General features: G+C 43.5%; 1 protein-coding gene across 3 annotated transcripts in view; it reads right to left on the bottom strand.

Annotated features, from left to right (window-relative positions):
• Positions 1-15,382: 15,382 nt before the first annotated feature.
• Positions 15,383-19,051, bottom strand: part of PCSK1 (proprotein convertase subtilisin/kexin type 1) — a 30,328-nt gene continuing 26,659 nt past the window's right edge. For all 3 annotated transcript variants that reach the window (XM_072859388.1, XM_072859387.1, XM_072859390.1), the window contains one exon: positions 15,383-18,476. In XM_072859388.1, the coding sequence (XP_072715489.1) occupies positions 18,114-18,476 (363 nt within the window). In that variant the 3' untranslated portion in view covers positions 15,383-18,113. The remainder of the gene's footprint in view (positions 18,477-19,051) is intronic.

The raw sequence follows: 19,051 nt of genomic DNA on the forward strand, positions 1-19,051 counted from the left end.
GGACTCATCAATTAGGGTGCTAATTTGCTTCCATTTTCAACTGCTGGAAAACATTACAATTTATGTCAGCCTGTGCAGGAGGGCAGGTTTTGCCCTCTGGACAAGACCTGCTACCTCTTGTGCCCTGGCTCCTTGTCCTACCTACTGACCTCCGCTCCTCCGCTGGTGTTTCAGCTCTCACCCCGAGTCCTGCTGCGTGCTCCAGACTGCCTCGCTGGCTGCTCTTTCGCCCTGACCCCCTTCATCAATCATGGTAGACCTTTGGCATCTCTTGTGCCCGATCCCAGGTGCTTTGCTCTTAGGGTTCGTTTCTGGCCAGGGAATGATAATTCACACCTCGACAGCTCCTGCTGAATCCCTCCAGCGGAGACGGTCCTCGGGGACCCGATTCACTCGCTGCTGGAGCCTAGCTTTCGGTGCACCAAGATCCTGACGGACCCTGGCTGGACGCACTCAGCAGGAGGTGTTCAGCCATCTCTGCAGTGCAAGCTCACCTGTACCGGTGTGGGATGAGGTGGAGCATTTTGGGAAGAGAAACACTGGAGACTTCTGCCTCTGACCTCCCAGAGCTGCTCAGAGCGTGACTACAAAACTAAGCAAAGGGCTGAAAAAGCCTCCACCAAAACCCAAAATAACATCAGGTAGATGGGACATTGGCGAAGTAAGGCAAAAAACTAAAAGTGCGGGCATAAGAGATAGATACCCATGTCTCTCACACCTGTACTTGTATGCTACCTCTTATGATACATATCTCAATATTGAGACAGATGAAATACTTTCTAAATAAGGAGTTACACTACATGTTTACACCTGAAAAAAACGTTCCTTGAATTTCAGTCTTGGTCAGTGACATTCAAGCAATGGTATTGAAAGCTGCCTCTGGCCACTGTGACCACATCGATGGCATCTTCCCTCCGGTACCCATACCCGTGACACCGATGAGGGCAGGCTAGCAGGCAGGGCACGTTTCAGCAAGCAGAACAGCTCCTTTCCCCACGTGCACCAGGGAGATTGAAGTCGGGGTTAAAAGCCCCTAAGACCCACAGCTGCAAGAGGTTTAATCCCTGCGAGCACAACTGGCGTGCGTTGGTCGAGTGGGGGGAGCACGCTCCCTCCAGAATAAGAATAGAATAGAACAGAACAATAGGGCAGAACAGAATAAGGGTTTTTTCCCCCGTCCCAGGCGCACATCTCTGCTTTGTACCTCAGGCTGGACTGAGGAGATCCCTCCACGAGCCGACTCACCTGCAAAACAGCAATATTTGGGGCTGCCCCCTCCCCAGGCAAGGCTCTCAGAGGGGAGGGAGGGACGAGATGTCGGCGCGTTGAATGGTGACATCCTCCTTTCTAACAGCTGAAGCCAGGCCACCTCGGAGGAGTCGCTTTTGTTGTCATTGGTTTTTAGCTCAAGTTTCGGTGTCTCAGCCCCAGGACTGAGAGGAGGAGGGCAGGGCTGACTCGACCCCTCACTGCTGGAGAGCTGAGCTGCCCCAAAAACTGTTTCTCTCTTTTACTCAAGCAGCATGTGCCTTAAATGCATGTGTTTACTTATGTCTGTTCTAATAGTTTTACAAAGTGTATTTTCCATGCAGGTCGGGGTCCCTGTTTTTGAGCCAGAGGGAGCAGCTGAGCCCCCGCCGGCACCTGATGGGGCCGGGTGAAGGACCTTGTCCCACCTGCAAGAGCCCTCGTCCCGGGGACAGGCAGCACCGCAGCGCCTTGCTCCCCGTCTGCCTGCAAAGGGACCGGCAGCCTGCCCTGTCTCCAAAGGACCAGCCTGCAGCCCTCGCTGCGGCTCTCAGCAGCAGCTCACCAAGCTACTCGGTGGGCCGGGCTCATCCCACTCGCCACAGGCAACGGCATCGGTCCGTGCGTGGGAGCTGTCGCTGGTGTAGCTCTTCCCACTCCCAAACTTTTGCTCAGGTGCCTTTAAAAGCACAGCAGGAACAGCAGCGGTTCCTGGCTTTGAGCATAAATAAAGAGCAAGGGGTTGGCAGCTCTTCGGGGAGTATTTGCTTATCGCTTTGAGTTAAGTTGTGTTTTGCGAGGCAGATTTGTGCTCTGGTCTGGGAACTTCTCAGTGCCAAGTCCCAGAGCTTCTGACCAGCACTGGGCACCTCCCTCTTAGACCAGAATTAAGCGGCTTTGCTGTCCGGCAGCAGGATTTAAGGCTAAACCCTCTCCACAACTTTCCGCTTGGTGTAACGACCCCGAGATGTCCAACCTCTCTGCCCTGATTCTCCTCCTGTCTCTAATTTGATGCTGTGGTTTTTGCCTCGGGAGCCAGCCGATGGAGAGTAAGCTACTGAGCATTTCAACGTGCAAATTCCTAGGATCCAGCCCTCATTTGTCCAATTCATAACTACCTTGTTTTCATGAGGATTTCTCCTCCTACCAGCTACCTAAGAACAAAACTAATCATTATTTTTCCTACAGAATTCAGAGCGGCACAGCTCTGTGGAAGAAAATCTTTTTTTCTGGCATGGTTTTTTTGAAGGATGTATTTAGTGTGATAGTCAGAGCATGTCATTGCTGAGCTCCAGCATAAAACAGAGCCGCAACAAACAGAACTATTAACTTTCAAATTCTCAATAACTGGGTCTTGCTATGGAAACAAAATCTCATGCATTTTTTATGCAACAGTGGCTATCAATTTTCTGTTTGTTTTGTTCCTGGTTGTTTGTGGTTGTTCTTAATAGCAGCATTTTTTACCGAACTCCGCGTATAGAAAACTTCCATAAACTTCTAATTCTCCTTACTTATGAACCTGTTTTTGGTATACCAAGATGAAGTTTTGAGAAGATAATCTAATAATAGTTGAAGAGATCACCTGTTTAGGAAGAACAGGTTACAAGGCAGAGAAAAAAAGTTATTACTACCATCTTCATACCTGCCATATTAGTCAGTAAAACAGAAGTTTTGATCCCATAAAAGTATGTTAATACATGCAGGGACAAAATCTTTTGCACTCAGAAAATCCTGCTCAAAGGATGAGCACACTTTGTATGTAACATATATACACAGTAGTTCCTTCATACCCCATTATCCAACCAAAATTTTCCTCTCCATCATGCAAATAGGGTTTCATTTTAACTGCAGTCTGATTACTAAAGCATTTAAAAGTTTAGCACAAACACAACCAAATAATTGCAAATAAATACGGACTTAGGGTATTGATTCAAATATACTTTCACACTTCCTCTCACAGTAATGCTAAGAAAAAAGTCCCCAGCCTGCAAGTTTTATATCAATTTTACTATTATGTGACAAGGGAGTTTAAATAGCATGTTCTTAGGAATGGAGGAGCACAGCCCAAAGTAAAGGGAAAAATGTTTCAGCTGGCAGGACACTTGTTGGCTATAGCAAAATAAGGAAGGATGGAATAAATCATGGTATTCATGCACCTAAGGAAGTCAGGAGGAACAATTCATGCAGCTCATGACAAGGCGGCAGTCATCCCCTTTGCAAGGTCACGCTTCAATTAGAAACAAAAGAATACAGTCTTGAAGAGCCGAAGGAAAACGTGCAGTGCTACAGGGCAATTGTTTCCAAAGGTCACAAGGCGATATGAAAATTAAAAAATGATTTTGCAATTCTTCACCCGGAGGGCAAAATATTGTTTTTTCCTCCGTTTAACTGACGGCAAAATCGAGACCACTATTGAACTTGTATGTGTAATTATTACATCAATAGATAAGATGATTCAGTAAATAAAAAGAGCAAGAGGTTTCATGCTATTAGTACTTTATCATTGGCTATTTCAAGCTTTTATCAAGTAGTGGTAATCAACCTTTATTTGCGTAATACATTCTTATTCCAGAGTGTTGATTTTATCAAAATTACCTTCTCAGTAAAGGGTGTAATTTTCCGGTGGGAAAATGAAGGATGTTCTCAATACTGGTAATTGTCCAATTATTTTGTACAATTTTTATGTTTTAGCAAGCTCGGTGAGTTTCAAGGCAGCCTGAGCACTCTGCATGGTTTGTACGCATGCTAAATAGGAAGGCACCTGGCAGCGTTTTAATTATACATGGTCTTCTTGCTAACTAGGAAAATAAGACCTGAGCGTGTTTTTTTCTTGCTGAGTGCGAAAAAGACGTCACATTTTCACACACCAGAACACAAACCCGACATTATTCAATTCACTTTCTACTCCAAAAACCATGTTATTTACTAGTGCCTACCAGAGCACAAAACAAAGCTCAGTGAAAAGAGCTCTGCATAGTTCAGTGTGGACAGCTACCACCACGAATACGACGATTCTGGGTGCAATGTTAAAACTGGGTGTGTGGTTAAAACTGTACTGGTGATGTGCTGTACACATGTGCATCCACAAGTACGTGCTCTGCTGATGGAGACGCCGACCCCCGGGAAGGCTGGTGTTCCCTGGAGCAGGAGGAAGAAGACTCGTACCTTGCTTACAGCGTGGTCACTCCCGTCAGTTAGCTGCTGGCGAGTACAGCAGCAAAAGGAGGAGAAGGGAAAGGGCTGGTTACAGCAAGCTGCGATGCACAAGGCAACACAGAACACCAGCAGCACCAGCAAACGCTTCACAAAACCCGAGTTGTGAGCACTGGGATGTCCACGTGCATGGACAAAGCCGTCCTGCATTTACCTGCTCACCCACAGTCACATTTCTACCCGTTCTCCATTCTTGCACCGTTACCTGGAACGGCAAGAAACACGTGTCAGGGTTTGCAGATCAACATGCTGAAAAATGAACAGCCATCCAAAAACCATGTTCTCCTCTACTCCTATGCTTCCATGAAAATATTATATCTGCAGCAGGTTGTGCTTAAGAAACAGTACACTGTACCAGATAATCATACCAGATGATCTTTGTCACTGGGAAGACTAGATGAATCTTAGCACAGAAGTAAAACACAGGTTGCACACGGTGATTTGTACCACCAGTAATTTACATGGCCAAAAACCCCCGAGCAGCAAGAAACAAGTGTTGCCTGACAATATTATTGATTTTCTTATTTTGAAAGAATCACCAAATAAGCACTAGAGGGCAAGGTTGAAGGAGAGCAAGAAAACAACCAGATTTGGACTGCAGTGAAACACTTGACACACTAATGAAATTTCCTTCTGATAAATTAATGTAAATCAGGCTTGGAAGGAACACTCTCATTTTAAAGTTGGCTGAAAGACTGTAAACAAAATGGTAAGTGACAATATAGCAAACTGGGGAGGGTTTGTTTAATACGATGGCAAAGGGACAGGTGTCAGGGCTCTTTCTATTTAACATCCTCATTAATGATCCAGAAGAAGAAACAAGCAGCATGTAATGAGATTTGATACTTGGGAGGATTAGTTAGCACTGGTGAGAGCTGCAAATTAATGCAAAGCAACAGACACCGGAATCATGGGCAGAGAGCGACAAAAGGCACAAAGCACGCAGGTGGAAAACAAATTTAATAAAGAGAAACCTGAGGAAATTGCAGCCAGAGGAAACATCACTTCGGTAAGAGGAAGCCTAGGAAGCAGTAACGTGGGAAACAATTTCAGCAGCAGAGCAGATGAGTTATCACATACCATACCGCATATCGCTGTGCTGCGAAGGTGCTGCAGCAAAAGCCGGGGACACGTAAGGCTGCACTGTGCTGCAGGGAGCTCAGCCGCCTCTACGTCTCGGCACCATTTTGGAGAGCACCATCATGCTCAGCTGCTCCGTCCTGCTCATCTCTGCTGCTGCCAGACTTCAGAAAAGAGCAATAAAGGTGTTGGCGAAGGACTCGGGCGGCTCGATCTCCGGGAAAAGCCTGGAAGTGCTGCAGCTTCGCTGCTGTAGCACAGCTTGGCAAAGCCACGGCTTGGAAAGGACGGGGGGGCACAGCCTCCACCTACATCTGCGGAGGCGTAAGAAGGAAAAATGCAGTTCAGAGCACTGAAACCACAGCTTTGCCTGTCAAGCAAGGAACATGCGACTCTTTCCAAAGTATTTGGGCCGTAGCGTATATGAAAATTCCCACCTGTGAGAATATAAGAGCAACCTCAGTAAATTCTAATGAAGGCGAAAACCTATAAAATCTGATATAGTTAGCAAGACGGCAGTGATGCAACATTAATACGGGCTTGGAAATAAACAGCCTTACACAAACAAGACTTCTGATTTATCCAACCTCAGAAAGGCTGAGCAACAGCATGGGAAGAATATGTCTAAGCAGTTATAGGTGGGTACCGACTGTGATCATATAGCTCAAGTAATGCAAGATGAGCAGTAAATGCCTGCGGATGACTTGGAGGCAGACTGAAGTCCTCTGCCACACCAGATGGGCAGCTTTCCATTAGCCAGCACTTGCTGAATCCCCTGGAAAACCTACGAAGGGAGGGAGCAGCAGCCTGTAACACGGGTGCCGTTCTTCAGCTCCTCTGCCACCATCTTTTGCAGGGTCAGACCTTACTTATTTGCAGATGAAGGCATCCCTCAGTGCAGTCTCATGCATTGCACACACTTTCACAGGCACATAGCTAGCACAGGCAGCAGCAGGGCTTTAAGGAGCAGTAAAAGGAAGAGCATTTGGGATCCAAAACCTCCTGGGCAATTTGCTGGTTCACGATTTGAGCTGCAGCAGGAATTAGGTGTTGTTTTCCCATTTTATTAGCACTACTCGCTTGTTAGAAACTTAAAAAAAATTCCTGGACAATTCAGTAACTTCTTCCTGACAGCACTGTCAGATAATTCAGGTGTATCACAAATCCATAACCAGTACACCCACCTTTACTTACCCTGCTCTGAATTTCGGCAGGGCCATAGCAGCACAGCAGCATGAAGGGAGCGTCTCTCCAGATACCCCAAGTGTCCACGCAGCTGCAACAAGACTTTTAAAATTCTTAAAAAGTCAGAAAAGAAGGCAGAAGGCCCACAGGGTATTTTTAATCTCAACGGAGCCACGTAGAATGCAAATCAAAGCCCATAAGGAGTAATCCATTCAAGTTCACAGGAAAAATTAGGTACTGCAAATAATTAATTCCTCCACATAATGTGGGCAAGGAGGAATCCTCTGGTGCTGTTGGCTATTTGTAGTGCCAGAAATACATGTCTGATCGCTGCCTGTCCCAGGGCTCGGCTCCCACTGGGACCAACTGGGAAGCTCGGGAGTGATACCGGAGTGGAGCCCGACCCTCTCCCGGGCTGGATGGGGCTGAGCCCCATCAGCAGGCAGAGCTGCTGCGGCAGAAGCCCATGAAGCTCAGCAGACCCAACGGCTGCTCACCCATCCCTCCGCTCCTTGGCCCAAACTCCCCACCTTGCTTTCCAGAAGGGAGCGGGAGGCTTGATGCCTGGGACAGTGCACGTCGGCCCTGCAGCCACTGCAGGGGGCAAGCTGTGGCCCATCTAGTGACAGTCATAGGGAGGCTCCTAGGTCTTCTCCAGCTTTGCCGTGAGGTCTAGGACTCTACGCAAGCCAGGTCCTCATGGTCACCCAGCTGTGGGCAAAACCACTGCTCTGGTGGGCTGGTGGGCTCTGGTGGGCTCTGGGGAAGCGAACACCATGCTACCATCTTCTTTTTCCCCAGTTTACTCTCTCTGCGGAACATGCTGGAATTCCTTTTTTCCACAGCAGATGCTGCACAGTGTTGGCAAGAGGTGCTTCCTACAAGCCATCAGAAACCTTTAGCTGTTCCCACGTGTCCTTTTTCAGACAATCTCTAGATGGCAAGAAGGGACTCAGGCAGACCTGCCGAAGGAGAGAGCTCCCTGTCCGAAGCTGCCCACCCTGCAAGGCAGACCCTGTCTTGGTTAGACCTGCCTTTACGGTTAGACTCGATGATCTTAAAGGTCTTTTCCAACCTATACGATTCTGTGATTCTGTGATTCTGTGAAGGTGCTGAGCAACATCCAGGGAGCAGGAGCTCTGGAAGCTGGCAGCTCCCTGCAAAACTTGCAGTCTTCCTGTTCACAGAAGAAGAAAGCAAGCCATTCTTGCCAAGAAAATTCCTGAGGCTGATTGTGATTCTTCAGAAAACAAAAGCGTTTTCTTTGCACGTGAAGGATCACGACAAGAGCATCAAATGTGAATGGCATAATCACAGGCATGGTCTTTGCCACTCCAAATTGTAAAGAACAGCTGTTGGGTAACGGGACAGAGATGAGGAGTTGTGATTATTGTGATTACTGCCAGACTGGTTGGATCTATACGCACAGAGAAGTCTCTGCCAAAGCATCCCACTGTTGTCTGACACCCATATTCTGCCTTCACTCTTCATCTCGCTGCATTCTGCTCCAACTCTGACCTGCTCGGAGTAGGGACTGTCCTACACAGCCTATCTGCTAGCTGCCTCATGCAGCACAGCTTCGTCTTGGTCAGGCTGTTTATCTTGATGAAGCCAGAGTATTATTAAGCATAGAAAAGCACTGCTGTGGATTCGCATATTACCTAAACCTAAATATACCATAAATAACATTTTAATCTGGCTGAGGGACTTCCAAGCAACCTATTTGTCAGCGGTAGCAGTTAGGGCATGCCAAGAATAACACCGAATCAGGAGGTTTTTGAACAGCAGTCACACAGATAGCACAGCAAGCTACTAAACATGCGATGTGTCTGAAGATGACTCAGCCTTCCCCTCTTTCAGGTTAAACAAAAGGTGATCTTGCCTCTCCTGCGTTACTTTTCCAGTTAGCTGAAGTGCTAGTGCTCATCTTTCTCCTGGCCATCTGCAGGCTGGAAGAAATTAAAACCTAGGACAGCTGGTGGAACAAGGGAGCTGTGGCACTCTGCTCTTCAGTTGCTGTCTACAAATGAGCGTGAAACGTTGTCACTGAAGGAAAACTAATGCTGCCCAGGAGAGGAGTTTGTGATGTGTACCTTTATAAGGTTAATATTGTTTTATATAGAGATACATGCATGCTTGTATGTGTACGTAATCAATAATTCTGGAGGAGAATGGCCATTATCTTCAAGCTGGGTAGTTCTGTTTCACATCTCACAGCTCTTGGCTGATTCACAGCTTTCTAGTCCTGCGGATGTTCTTATTTCAGGTTGGTTACAATCTGGAGTCTGCTTTGGTACCTACGAGGGAACCAACAAATTCCCACAAGTTACAGGACCTGAAAAGCTTGCACACAATGTGTAGATCCTATTGATGGTAACGAGAATTAAATGTGTGACATACTGTTTATTGTCATTAAATTCACTGCGCAAAAAATGCACTGGAATCCAAAACACAATATTTCTATTTCAATGTAAAAGAGAGGAGAAATGTTTGGACTGTGGAATGTCTTGGTGAAAACATATACCAGTAAAACAATTGCTTTTCTGGTATAATTTTTTCTGTTTGGAGACTCAATCTAAACTATACTGGTAGCATCACTGTTTCATTGATAATAAGTGCACCTGGACAAGCCATACCAGAAAACACTGCCCAGCACAGAGGAAATCTCAAGTGTTTTATGATCACAGATAGGTGGAGATCAGCAGAGAGAAATGACTTTTTATTTGGGCATTTTGGCAGGAGATTTTAGACTGGGCAGGGCTGGGCTGGACCCAGGTGAAATACCAGCCTGATTCTGTCAACACTGCAAGAATTACTCCAGGTTTCACAGGTTATTCAAGCTTTCCCAGGTTAGGGAAAAAGATGCATCTTTGCTAAGTTCTTGTACGTCATGTGCTCAGTTCCACACAGGTAGCCTCTGGTAGAACATCACCTTCAACCATTTGCTGAGGGTTGAGGGCAAGGAGCATGCCTCCCTCTAAGCAAGAAGACCATTCTTTATTAAATGTATAAAGCCTATGAGGTTGTTAACTCTTTTTGGTGATTCGGTTCTTTGAACAGACCAAGTGACAGCAGCACAGCCTGATGAAAATGAAGAGCACGAGCAGATCAGCTCCATTCGTGACTCAGGAAGGGACAAGCTCATCACGCCCTGTAAGGAGACAGGGTGAGCTAGACATCAGCCTTTTTTATGTGCAAGGTGCAATGTAGTAAATTAAATCTCTTCCTCTTCCACGGTTACTTCCACCCACACAAAGAAACTAACTGTATGACTGCACACTGCAGATGCAGGAAAACAGAAGACGTTTGCAGGCTGAGCCTCGGCTTTGTGCTAACAGAAGATGACTACACTCAGTTTAGTGCGTAATTCCCTAGCCACACTTTGCAATGCATACAGAGATATTTTGTTCCAGAGAGAGGCAATATGGGCTGGGGTTTAAAAAAATCCAAAGGGATTTAGGTACTCAGAAGCCAGTGAAAGGTGAAGGACTTGGGGCTCCTACTTCCTTCCGTTTCCTTTTAAAGTTTCAGCAATGACTCATGCCATCAACACGCCTTTGCAAGTGTAACGTGCTGTGGTCACACTTGAGATGGGTGCAACAAGCTGAGCTGACACAACCGCCATTAGCTTTGCTGAGAAAAGTAAACACTGAGCATCTCTAGAGGTAAGCACATGTTGATGAATGTTCCTAAAAATGGGAAATGGCTTAGACTCTCAGTTGGTATAAAATTATAGGGGCGAAGTCAAGGAACTGAGCTCATTAACACAAACTGCAGAGCTGATGAACCTTGAATATCTGGAAATGCTGGGCTTTGGATTTTATAATTAGAATTCTGGTAGGAAATGGAGAATGAGAGATCAAGAAAGCAATGAATTTTGTTACAAAACAAACCATATCTGACTCATCAGCATGAACAGCAGAAAGATCTTTAAAATTTGTCCTTTGAAGCCAGGGTAATGCAACTGAAAATCGCTTGAATAAAAAGACTGAAAAAGCACAAAATTCACTCTTTCTTGTTTGGGTCTCTTTCCAATCTGTCATCTCTTTCTTGTTTCTTCCTTTCCGCTGCTATAGAATAACACCCAACTCAAGTTATTTTCAGCTATTTTTGTTTCTCAGGTACATGAGAACATTTGGAGTGAGCCTATAAGGACAGTGGAGTTAGTCAAAATTTATGTCAAAGTAAGTAACAGCACATCTGTCTTCAGACTGTTCTTCAGTCCCAGTGCATTTGTACAGCACCGTAATATGAAACTAAATTATTGTAATATGCTATGGTCTAGCTTCTTATTAAACGGATAGCATTCTCTGAACTTCATAAGAAGACTAAGGTCACACAGGTTCGAAATGCCCAAACATTTGAAATGTTTAGTAAGAACATGAAGTTAACCTGTATGGAAGCAAGGTCTCCAAACACAGGGCTTGCCTGGGGCTCTGTAAGCGTTGTCTCCCTGATGAAGAACATGCACTTCCCCGAGGGAAAGTGATTCACCGTACTAAGTTGAGAGCCAGTGCACTGCCATGTCAGCAACTCACGAAACTCAGTTGCACACTGCATGGAAATCCAGGCATGACTCACGACGCTTAACACAGAATTGCAAGCAGACATTTGCAATAACTAAGCAGAACTTTAGCATCACATCCCCTTACTCTGTGCAGAGGTACCCCGCAGGAGCAATCCTTTCGGATTCAGCCAAGCACTCCGTCAGGTACTTGATCCCATGCATACGCTTAAACAGGACAGGAGAGTGATTTAAGCAAGCGGGTAAGATTAAGCACACATTTAATGGTTTTACATCACCTGCAGCATATGCCTAAACGACTTGCTGAACTGAAGAATGCCCATTGTTTTCTGAGTTGATTTTCCTCAAGCCTGGGTCTTTATAGAGAACAACCTTGGACTGAAATGGGAGATCTTTGTAAATTTTCTGCAGCGACCACCAGCCTGAAGAGTCCCATGGCCTGAAAGGATGCGTGGGAGCTCCAGCCTAGCTTTTCAAAAGCACTGAGCAGCTGCACCCGGGTGCGCTCAGCACGGCTCAGCACCAGGCTGGGAGCAGGAGGGGGAAGGAGATGAGGACAGCACGCACACTGCCTACCTTTAGACATGTCAACTCAGCACCTGAATTAGGCGCGTGGTTCAGAAGTGAGCTGCTACGTACCCTCGTGAGAGTGTCCTCCATAGTGTGACTCAGAACAACCTCTGAATCCTACAGATGCTCTAAAGGAGACTATTTCTATTAATTTCAAAGGAAATCTAAAGAAATATTCAGAGTACTATGAACACCCTTCCCTAAAGAATTTCAAATTCGACGCTCGAAGCCATGAAGCAATTTTGACTGCAGTGTTTTCACAAGAGACCCAAGATCCAGCATTTACAGTACCTGATACAAAACTTACCTGTTGCCTTACAAAGCCAGCATTACTCAACTGTCTAAACTGTTCAAAGCTCCCTACAGAGTTATGGCTCTTTTTGCATAAGAGTAGGGTTGCTTTTGCATTAGTGCAACTGCAGAAATACAGAATTCTTTGGCGAAATGTACCTCAGCTGTTAAAAGGATTATCAAATGAACAAATCTCCCTTCCTCCTCTGCTGCCCTCCAAAACAACCTGCATTATCAATACTACTTTGATGCAAAATCTGAGCTGAAATTTAACTTTAAACTCCGTTACAGCAAATTAGCACTGTGTCTTCTTCCTTCTTGCTCTTCCTGCTAAGAGTCGCTATGTTCTGCCATCAAAGAGCTTACGTGGAGTCACGTAAACATGTACATACTCTTTTTTCATGTAAAGGTATAAGCAATGAATTGCGTTGACCTCAGACAACCTGGTGTAAGCCACTGGTTAAGCAGTGTTTTTAGTATCTAGAGGTATTTTCAGAGAACTTTCATTGGTGCACCACTCTAAAGTGGGGTAACTGAAATACAGTGTAAAAGAGGAGAAACTAATAGCTACAGGTTTTTTCTAAATCCTCAGTTTTTAACAGGTCCCTCACAAACTGCGAATTAGCATGAGGGTAACCGAGTTCCCCGTTGAACTGTGGTACCAAACATTGCCTTGACTTCCTGGATTTGCGATGCTCTGCATCACACTATCGCTATTCCGAAGCGCAGGACTAATGCGCTAGGTCTAATGGAGCTGGCATATGGCTCTCCTCCTTGTCTAACCGTTACAGGGCTGTTTCACTTGAGCGCTTCGTGGATCAGCGTATGCAAAGCTGCACGTCCTTAGTTCTAAGTGCATCTCCTTATCAGAATATATGGCACTGTATTACCCTGCATGTTTATGGTTTGAAACATGGACTGATAACGCGGGCATAGTCAAACAAAATGGTACATGTAACAGCAACCAATTCATTTGTTTTAGGGAAAGAATATGACATCAGAAAGAAAGAGATGTATGCTCAGCTACATTTGATTGGAGGTAGTCAAATAGCTGAAATGATATAACCATTAAGATATATTTTCCTGATAACTACCCATATTCACATTATCTATTTATTTTTCTCTGGTATCTTAGTGGAACTTGGAACATATTTGACCTATTTTTTTCCACTGGGCATTTACTGCATCACTGGAAGCAAAATTTCTCTTTCTTTCTGATTACATTATCCTCATAAATGGCAACAAGAGAAGCAATATTTTTAATGAGTACCTGTGTCATTAAAAGAAAAATGTTTACTGAAATGATCTCTATTAGTGCCTAGTAGGGTTGGAGTTTGAGCCTTTTCAGTCTGCAGTCAGAAATATTAGCTAGCCAAGTAATTGATTCAGAGCAAAACACACATTTCTAGAGTTGTCCCTTTCTAAAATGCTGTTGTGAATGGCATGGTTCCTAGGAGCTCTGGAAATGGACTTCCTGAAAGGAAAAATTTGATCAGACTGAAAGGTTTTAGGCTGTGCAGATATTTTGTATCTACATAAACACAAAAGTGGTGTTGCATAATGATGACCAGGTTTTTTCCTCTAATTTTTAAACTATAATTATTTTCAGAGGTGAACTAATTCAGGAGCCAACTATGCTTAGGTTTGTAAAGTTTGGAAAATTGCAGTGGCAGAGGTTGGTTTGCTGTTGCAGAAGGAGGGACAGCAGTGCTCCTCCTGTTGCTCTGACGCGTATGGAGTTAAGCGTGGCTGTCACCTCCGCGGTGCAATATGCACGTAAGAAATGTAAAAGCTCATAAGTAACCTTCGGATGTTTCCCCTTCCCGTGAATATGCTGTTTTCATAAACAGACTACATCCACTCCTAATTTCTGATACTAGCATAATTCTAGTATTGTATTTGTAAAGTCCCCTTTTCTCTCTTAAAATAATTTTCTTTTTACTGAAAATGCTTATGATTGTTTTCAAATTGAAGTGACTTTGGGAGAGGTAAGAAAGAGGACACTTCTTTTGAAAACTAAATATCCAAGTTTGGAGCTACAGGGTATGACTGATCAGAGACTCTGCTTGGATAACCCAAAACAGCTAAGGCTAGGAAGTTCAAATGCAGCGTGACATTTAAAAAGCAAGCCAACTTGAGAGAAAATCCATTGTTTGCTGTAGAAGCTAGTTAATATTGCTTGAATGTAGACTTAGATTTCTTTTTTTATGCTCCTTCAGAAAGCTGTTTTCTATGCACATTTACTAAAGGTATTTCTGCTATGGAAAAGTAGCTTATTGAAAGCACAAAAAAAGTTTTAATTAACCTTACAGCATTTGACAAAGCAGGTTTTGTTAACTGAGCAGCAGTTAGTTGAGACTTGAGAAGCAAACTAAATCTAAGTATGATCCATAAGTCCTCAAGAAGTTAGAGCTTTGGCAAGCAGACTCGTACATCTCCGCAGTGTTTGCTCAGACATGATGTCCTTTCAGCCTAACAGCAGGACAAGGGGGTTTCATGGAGAGGGCTCCATCCTTCTGGTCACGTCTGAGCATCAGCGTAGGTTGGAGCAGCCCAGGGAACACCCCAAAGTGTGTGCATGGCTACATGGTCCCCACAGAGCCCACTTCTCAGTACGGACCAGCAAACAGCTACTCCTAAAAAGCAGTTCTCCACAACTATCTCCAGTATATAAGGGTATATAAGGGCTTGTTTCTTTACCGGCTTGAAATGCGAGTAGCAGGGTAAAAAAACCAACAAATATTTTAACTGCTGCTGCTTTGATGCAAGAAAGTGAAGACCTGCATATCTCATTTGACCCCGACTTGTTCTACTGTACTATTTCATTGTAGTGCTTCTGACACACACGTCTGTATGTGAAATAGGCAGAACTTTGTAATTCGGAGCCAGCGGGTTTGAATTACAGACAGTGCTGCTGTCACTGATGTCCGCAGCAAATCTTACTTCGGCTGCAGTTGTGAAAAGTAAGCATTCCAGCATTCCTGGTGAAGAAATCCTCTGCAAGTCTTCATTTTCAATAAATTGCACATTTTCTCCACCCAACCCCCTGTTACTTCCTCAAGCCCTTATTTTTAATTCTAAACTATATTTCTCAGTCCTTTTAAGTCAATGGTTTGACTTCATCTTACTGTTTTCTTTACAAATGTTAAGACCACACACTCTGAGCTCTGCTAACACACTGTATTATGCTACTAGTAGACAAATTTTAACATCACATCACATACATGTTGCGGTTGCTGTTGGAACATGCCTTTTAAAAAATACCTTTATTGGATGAAATTGTCTCTTTCCCAAGAAAAATCTGGTTCTTTAATATAATTTATTATGCCTTTTAAAATTCTGTCTGTTCAATAAAATCTTTGCTATATTATAAATACCTGTAACGAAAATATAATTTAAAATTCTGAGAGAAAACATTGTTTTTTCCTTTTACATTTTTCACAAAACCCACACAGGCACCAAGGAAAGACTAACAATAAAAATAATTTACTCCTGTACAATCTACTCTGGGTTGGAAACATTCAAAAGAGAGATTTTAAACTTGTCCTCTAATGAAACTTTGGCTACAACATGGGAACGGAGCTTAAAACAAAGGAGGGTCCTATGTTTTGTACCCGTTTAATCTGAAAACTTCTTTCAGGGGCTGATTGAATGTTGCTAGTACTTTCCTCGCTGTAACGTACCTGAACAAGGACTCGCTAAAATCGCTGTTACCTGAGGGAACCAGCCTCTGAGCTTCATTGCACAGACTAAAAGTGGTCCTACCTCACCAGAGGGGAATATTTATCGTGGAGATTAACTCTTAGTTCTGCAAATTAAACATTAGTGGAAATAAGTTAGTGCTCTCACTCTGCAATAGCAGCAATTAGAAATTTTTACATTTTGCTTGTTCAGTAGTTATGTATTGCCAGAAAGCTTGTGTGTTGAAGGGACAGCACAAGAAAGCTTTCTGATTTGGACTACTCGCAGGGATTTTTTTAATCACTTCTCATTCTAAGCAAATTTCTTAGTAGAGAGGGAGCGATTCAGTATAAGAGACATTCAATGGTGGAGTTGTTATCTTTGAAGTCTGGACTAGAAATATAGAAGAATTCTTCAAATCAACTAAGCTCAATCTATTTAAAGCTGGCAAAAAAGCAGACTAAGCCCAAGATAGGCATGAAACCATCACAAAAAATAAATAAGCAGAGATTTTTAAATCTCAAGTTTGGTAAGACAATTGTCAAAGTTGTCTTTAAGCAGTCCCTTTTTCCATCAAAGAAGACTTCAGTGCTGTTACAGTAAATAGATTTACCTTTAAATTACAGAATTTAGTGTGAAGTTTGAAAAATCTCTATCTGAACTGATGAATTATGAGCAAAATGCTGAATTCCTGTCTTGGAGACACTTGCATCATTTTAAGGAATAGACAGTGTAGGAGAATCAAATATTTCTAGAATGTCTGGAAAACACATTTCTATAGTAGATGAGAGAGAAAGAAAAAGTACAAACCAGTCAGCACTTGCTTTGATTCTCTTTAGCACTGCAATGAGATAACTATCCCCTGAGAATCTTCATTTCCTTGTTCTAGATCCCCTCTGATTTCTGACATCCAACACTGCATTATTTTTTTTTAATTATGAAAAGCAAAATAATATGTCAATCTTGACTCTGGCTTTAAAGAGGTATGTGTGGAAAAATGTTTGTCTAGTACACTGCTAATGTTAGGGAGCCGCCAGCCCTTGCCGCTTTCTGACAGCCACTTCTGTTTCCTCCTCTCCCAGCTTCTCCTTCCTTCTGTTCCTCTCCCTCCTCCACATCCCATGTGCTCTTTCCCTCCATTTCCGAGTCCCTTCTCAGGGTATTTTTTTTAATCTCACACCTCTCCCATCCATTTTGCCTTAATTTCCTAGATGTTTGGGAAATGTTACAATCCACCACAGATACTCCAAGATCCAGTCTTTAAGTGGACTTTGCTGGTACAGTTATCCTTTCTATTTCACCTTGGTCACAGTTCAAGGAAAGGACAAAGTGATCTCAGCTTTGTTCTCCTGACCACTGCAGACATAGGCATCTCAGAAGGCATTTATACCATTTAACTTTAGAAATGTCACTGAGGTTCCATAGGTAGGAGATTGGTCCCCCAAAGCTCATACAGTTGATACACATAGATCAGTACTCTATCAGGTAACTCAGAACCAGTGTAAAGACTAGCCAAGTGCTCTGAAGTGCTATCTATAGGAGCCTCTGCCTTCATTAACTACGTACAGCCTAGAAAGACTAGGCTCATAATTCAGGCACTTCACTTAGGTAGTTAAAGTTAGGTGGTGAGAATGCCATCCCACAGTCTGGGATGCCTCATCTGGGCCTCTTTTATGTTAGTGTATGTCTGTCTGTAGTCTAAATGGTGCATAACTTCATCAGTGTTCACTGATGCTCCAGTCCAACTTCAGCCTCCCAGCTGCTCCTCTACGGGAGAACAGAAGGGAAAGGGAGCACTGCTGTTTGGAGAAGGAACAAAAAACCTATGACGGAAGCAGTACTGGCTGCAAGTGTTAAATCTGGAATAAATGCCAAATATAAGAAAGACTGCAATATTCATTACAAATGCAGGGATGAGAGTATATCCCCATAGTTTTTGCAGTTCGGTTCAAAACTGCTTGGTAATTCAGGTTTTGAATCCTACTGCATGCTAAGTGAATAGGGTGGAAGAAAAAGTAACATGAAAATTGTTTAAAATAGAGCATTAGAGTTTTCAGGGGAATACTATTGCATTTCATGCCTGAGGGGGCAAATCTACTCTGATGGTAATGAAGAAAGGCTTTGAAAAAAGCTACTACTAAAAAGCATCAGTTTACTGCCTTATCCTCCCACACCCGTTTTTTCCCCTCCTTGATATGTGTATTAAATATGAAGCAATCAAAGCAGCAATCACACAACTAGAGCATACAGCAGACTGAAAAAAAACTACAGGTGGGGCGGGGAGAATGAATATTTCCAACTCAGTGCCATACCCTATAGTTTAGTTTCCTTCATTTATAATATTCACCAAGGCTTGCAGCAGTCTATCATCTCTATGCTTGTATGGTTTGGCATTGTAAAAAAGGTCAACGTAGTCACTGTACAGACTTTCTTCTGAGTCTCTCAACTGGGAGGGCTTGTTTAATTTTTCGAGGGCTTGATAGAAGTGTTCATATGGAATATTTAACTTCTCACTTGCACCCTTCTTTGGCAGTCGCTTCTGAGCCATCTGTCTGCTAAAAGCACTTCGCAGTAAATGTAGCATAGCCTCTGATGGGATTTTATCTTCTGCTTTGTCACTGCTACCACTGGTATCTTCTGTGACTTTGGGCTTTTCACTCAGGTTCTCCTGTGTGGTATGGTCCTAGAATACAGATTAGCATAAAAAAGGTTAGGTGTCAATGAAAAACTGACTGGATTAAGATTTGCTCTGATTAGTGATTTCCAGCTCTACGTGTGGGTAGATGCTATTTTTTCATTCAGGAGCCACTTAGCGTCTAGAAAAGAACTAGACCATTATACACCAAAACAGACTATCAAAAGGACTATATTGTATAAATCCACCCACAACATAGGAATATAATTACAATATAATTATAAATTCAGATTCCACATTGGCAGGATACAACACGTCATTTTATAGCAGGATTTGTCCCAGCCTTAAGAGATATTTCTGGTTGTACTATGTGAGACAGCTCCTCAGCTGTCTAACTGAAGGAAGTATATGCAGTGGCGATGGCAGCTCTGATTGTGCCACATACCCTTGTGAAAATGACTGAACCAGTGCTTCCATATAACTTCTGTCGATGATCTCACCTGAGAAAAGGCAGTAAAGTATGGCTAATGGGTGGCCATGACATATATCTTGGAAACCTTGGAAGACTAATGCCAGATACAGATGTACAGAGAAGTCAGTGAGAGGCATGATCTCGTTTCAAC

Source organism: Ciconia boyciana, chromosome 4 (assembly GCF_034638445.1).
Source record: "Ciconia boyciana chromosome 4, ASM3463844v1, whole genome shotgun sequence".
NCBI lineage: Eukaryota > Metazoa > Chordata > Aves > Ciconiiformes > Ciconiidae > Ciconia > Ciconia boyciana.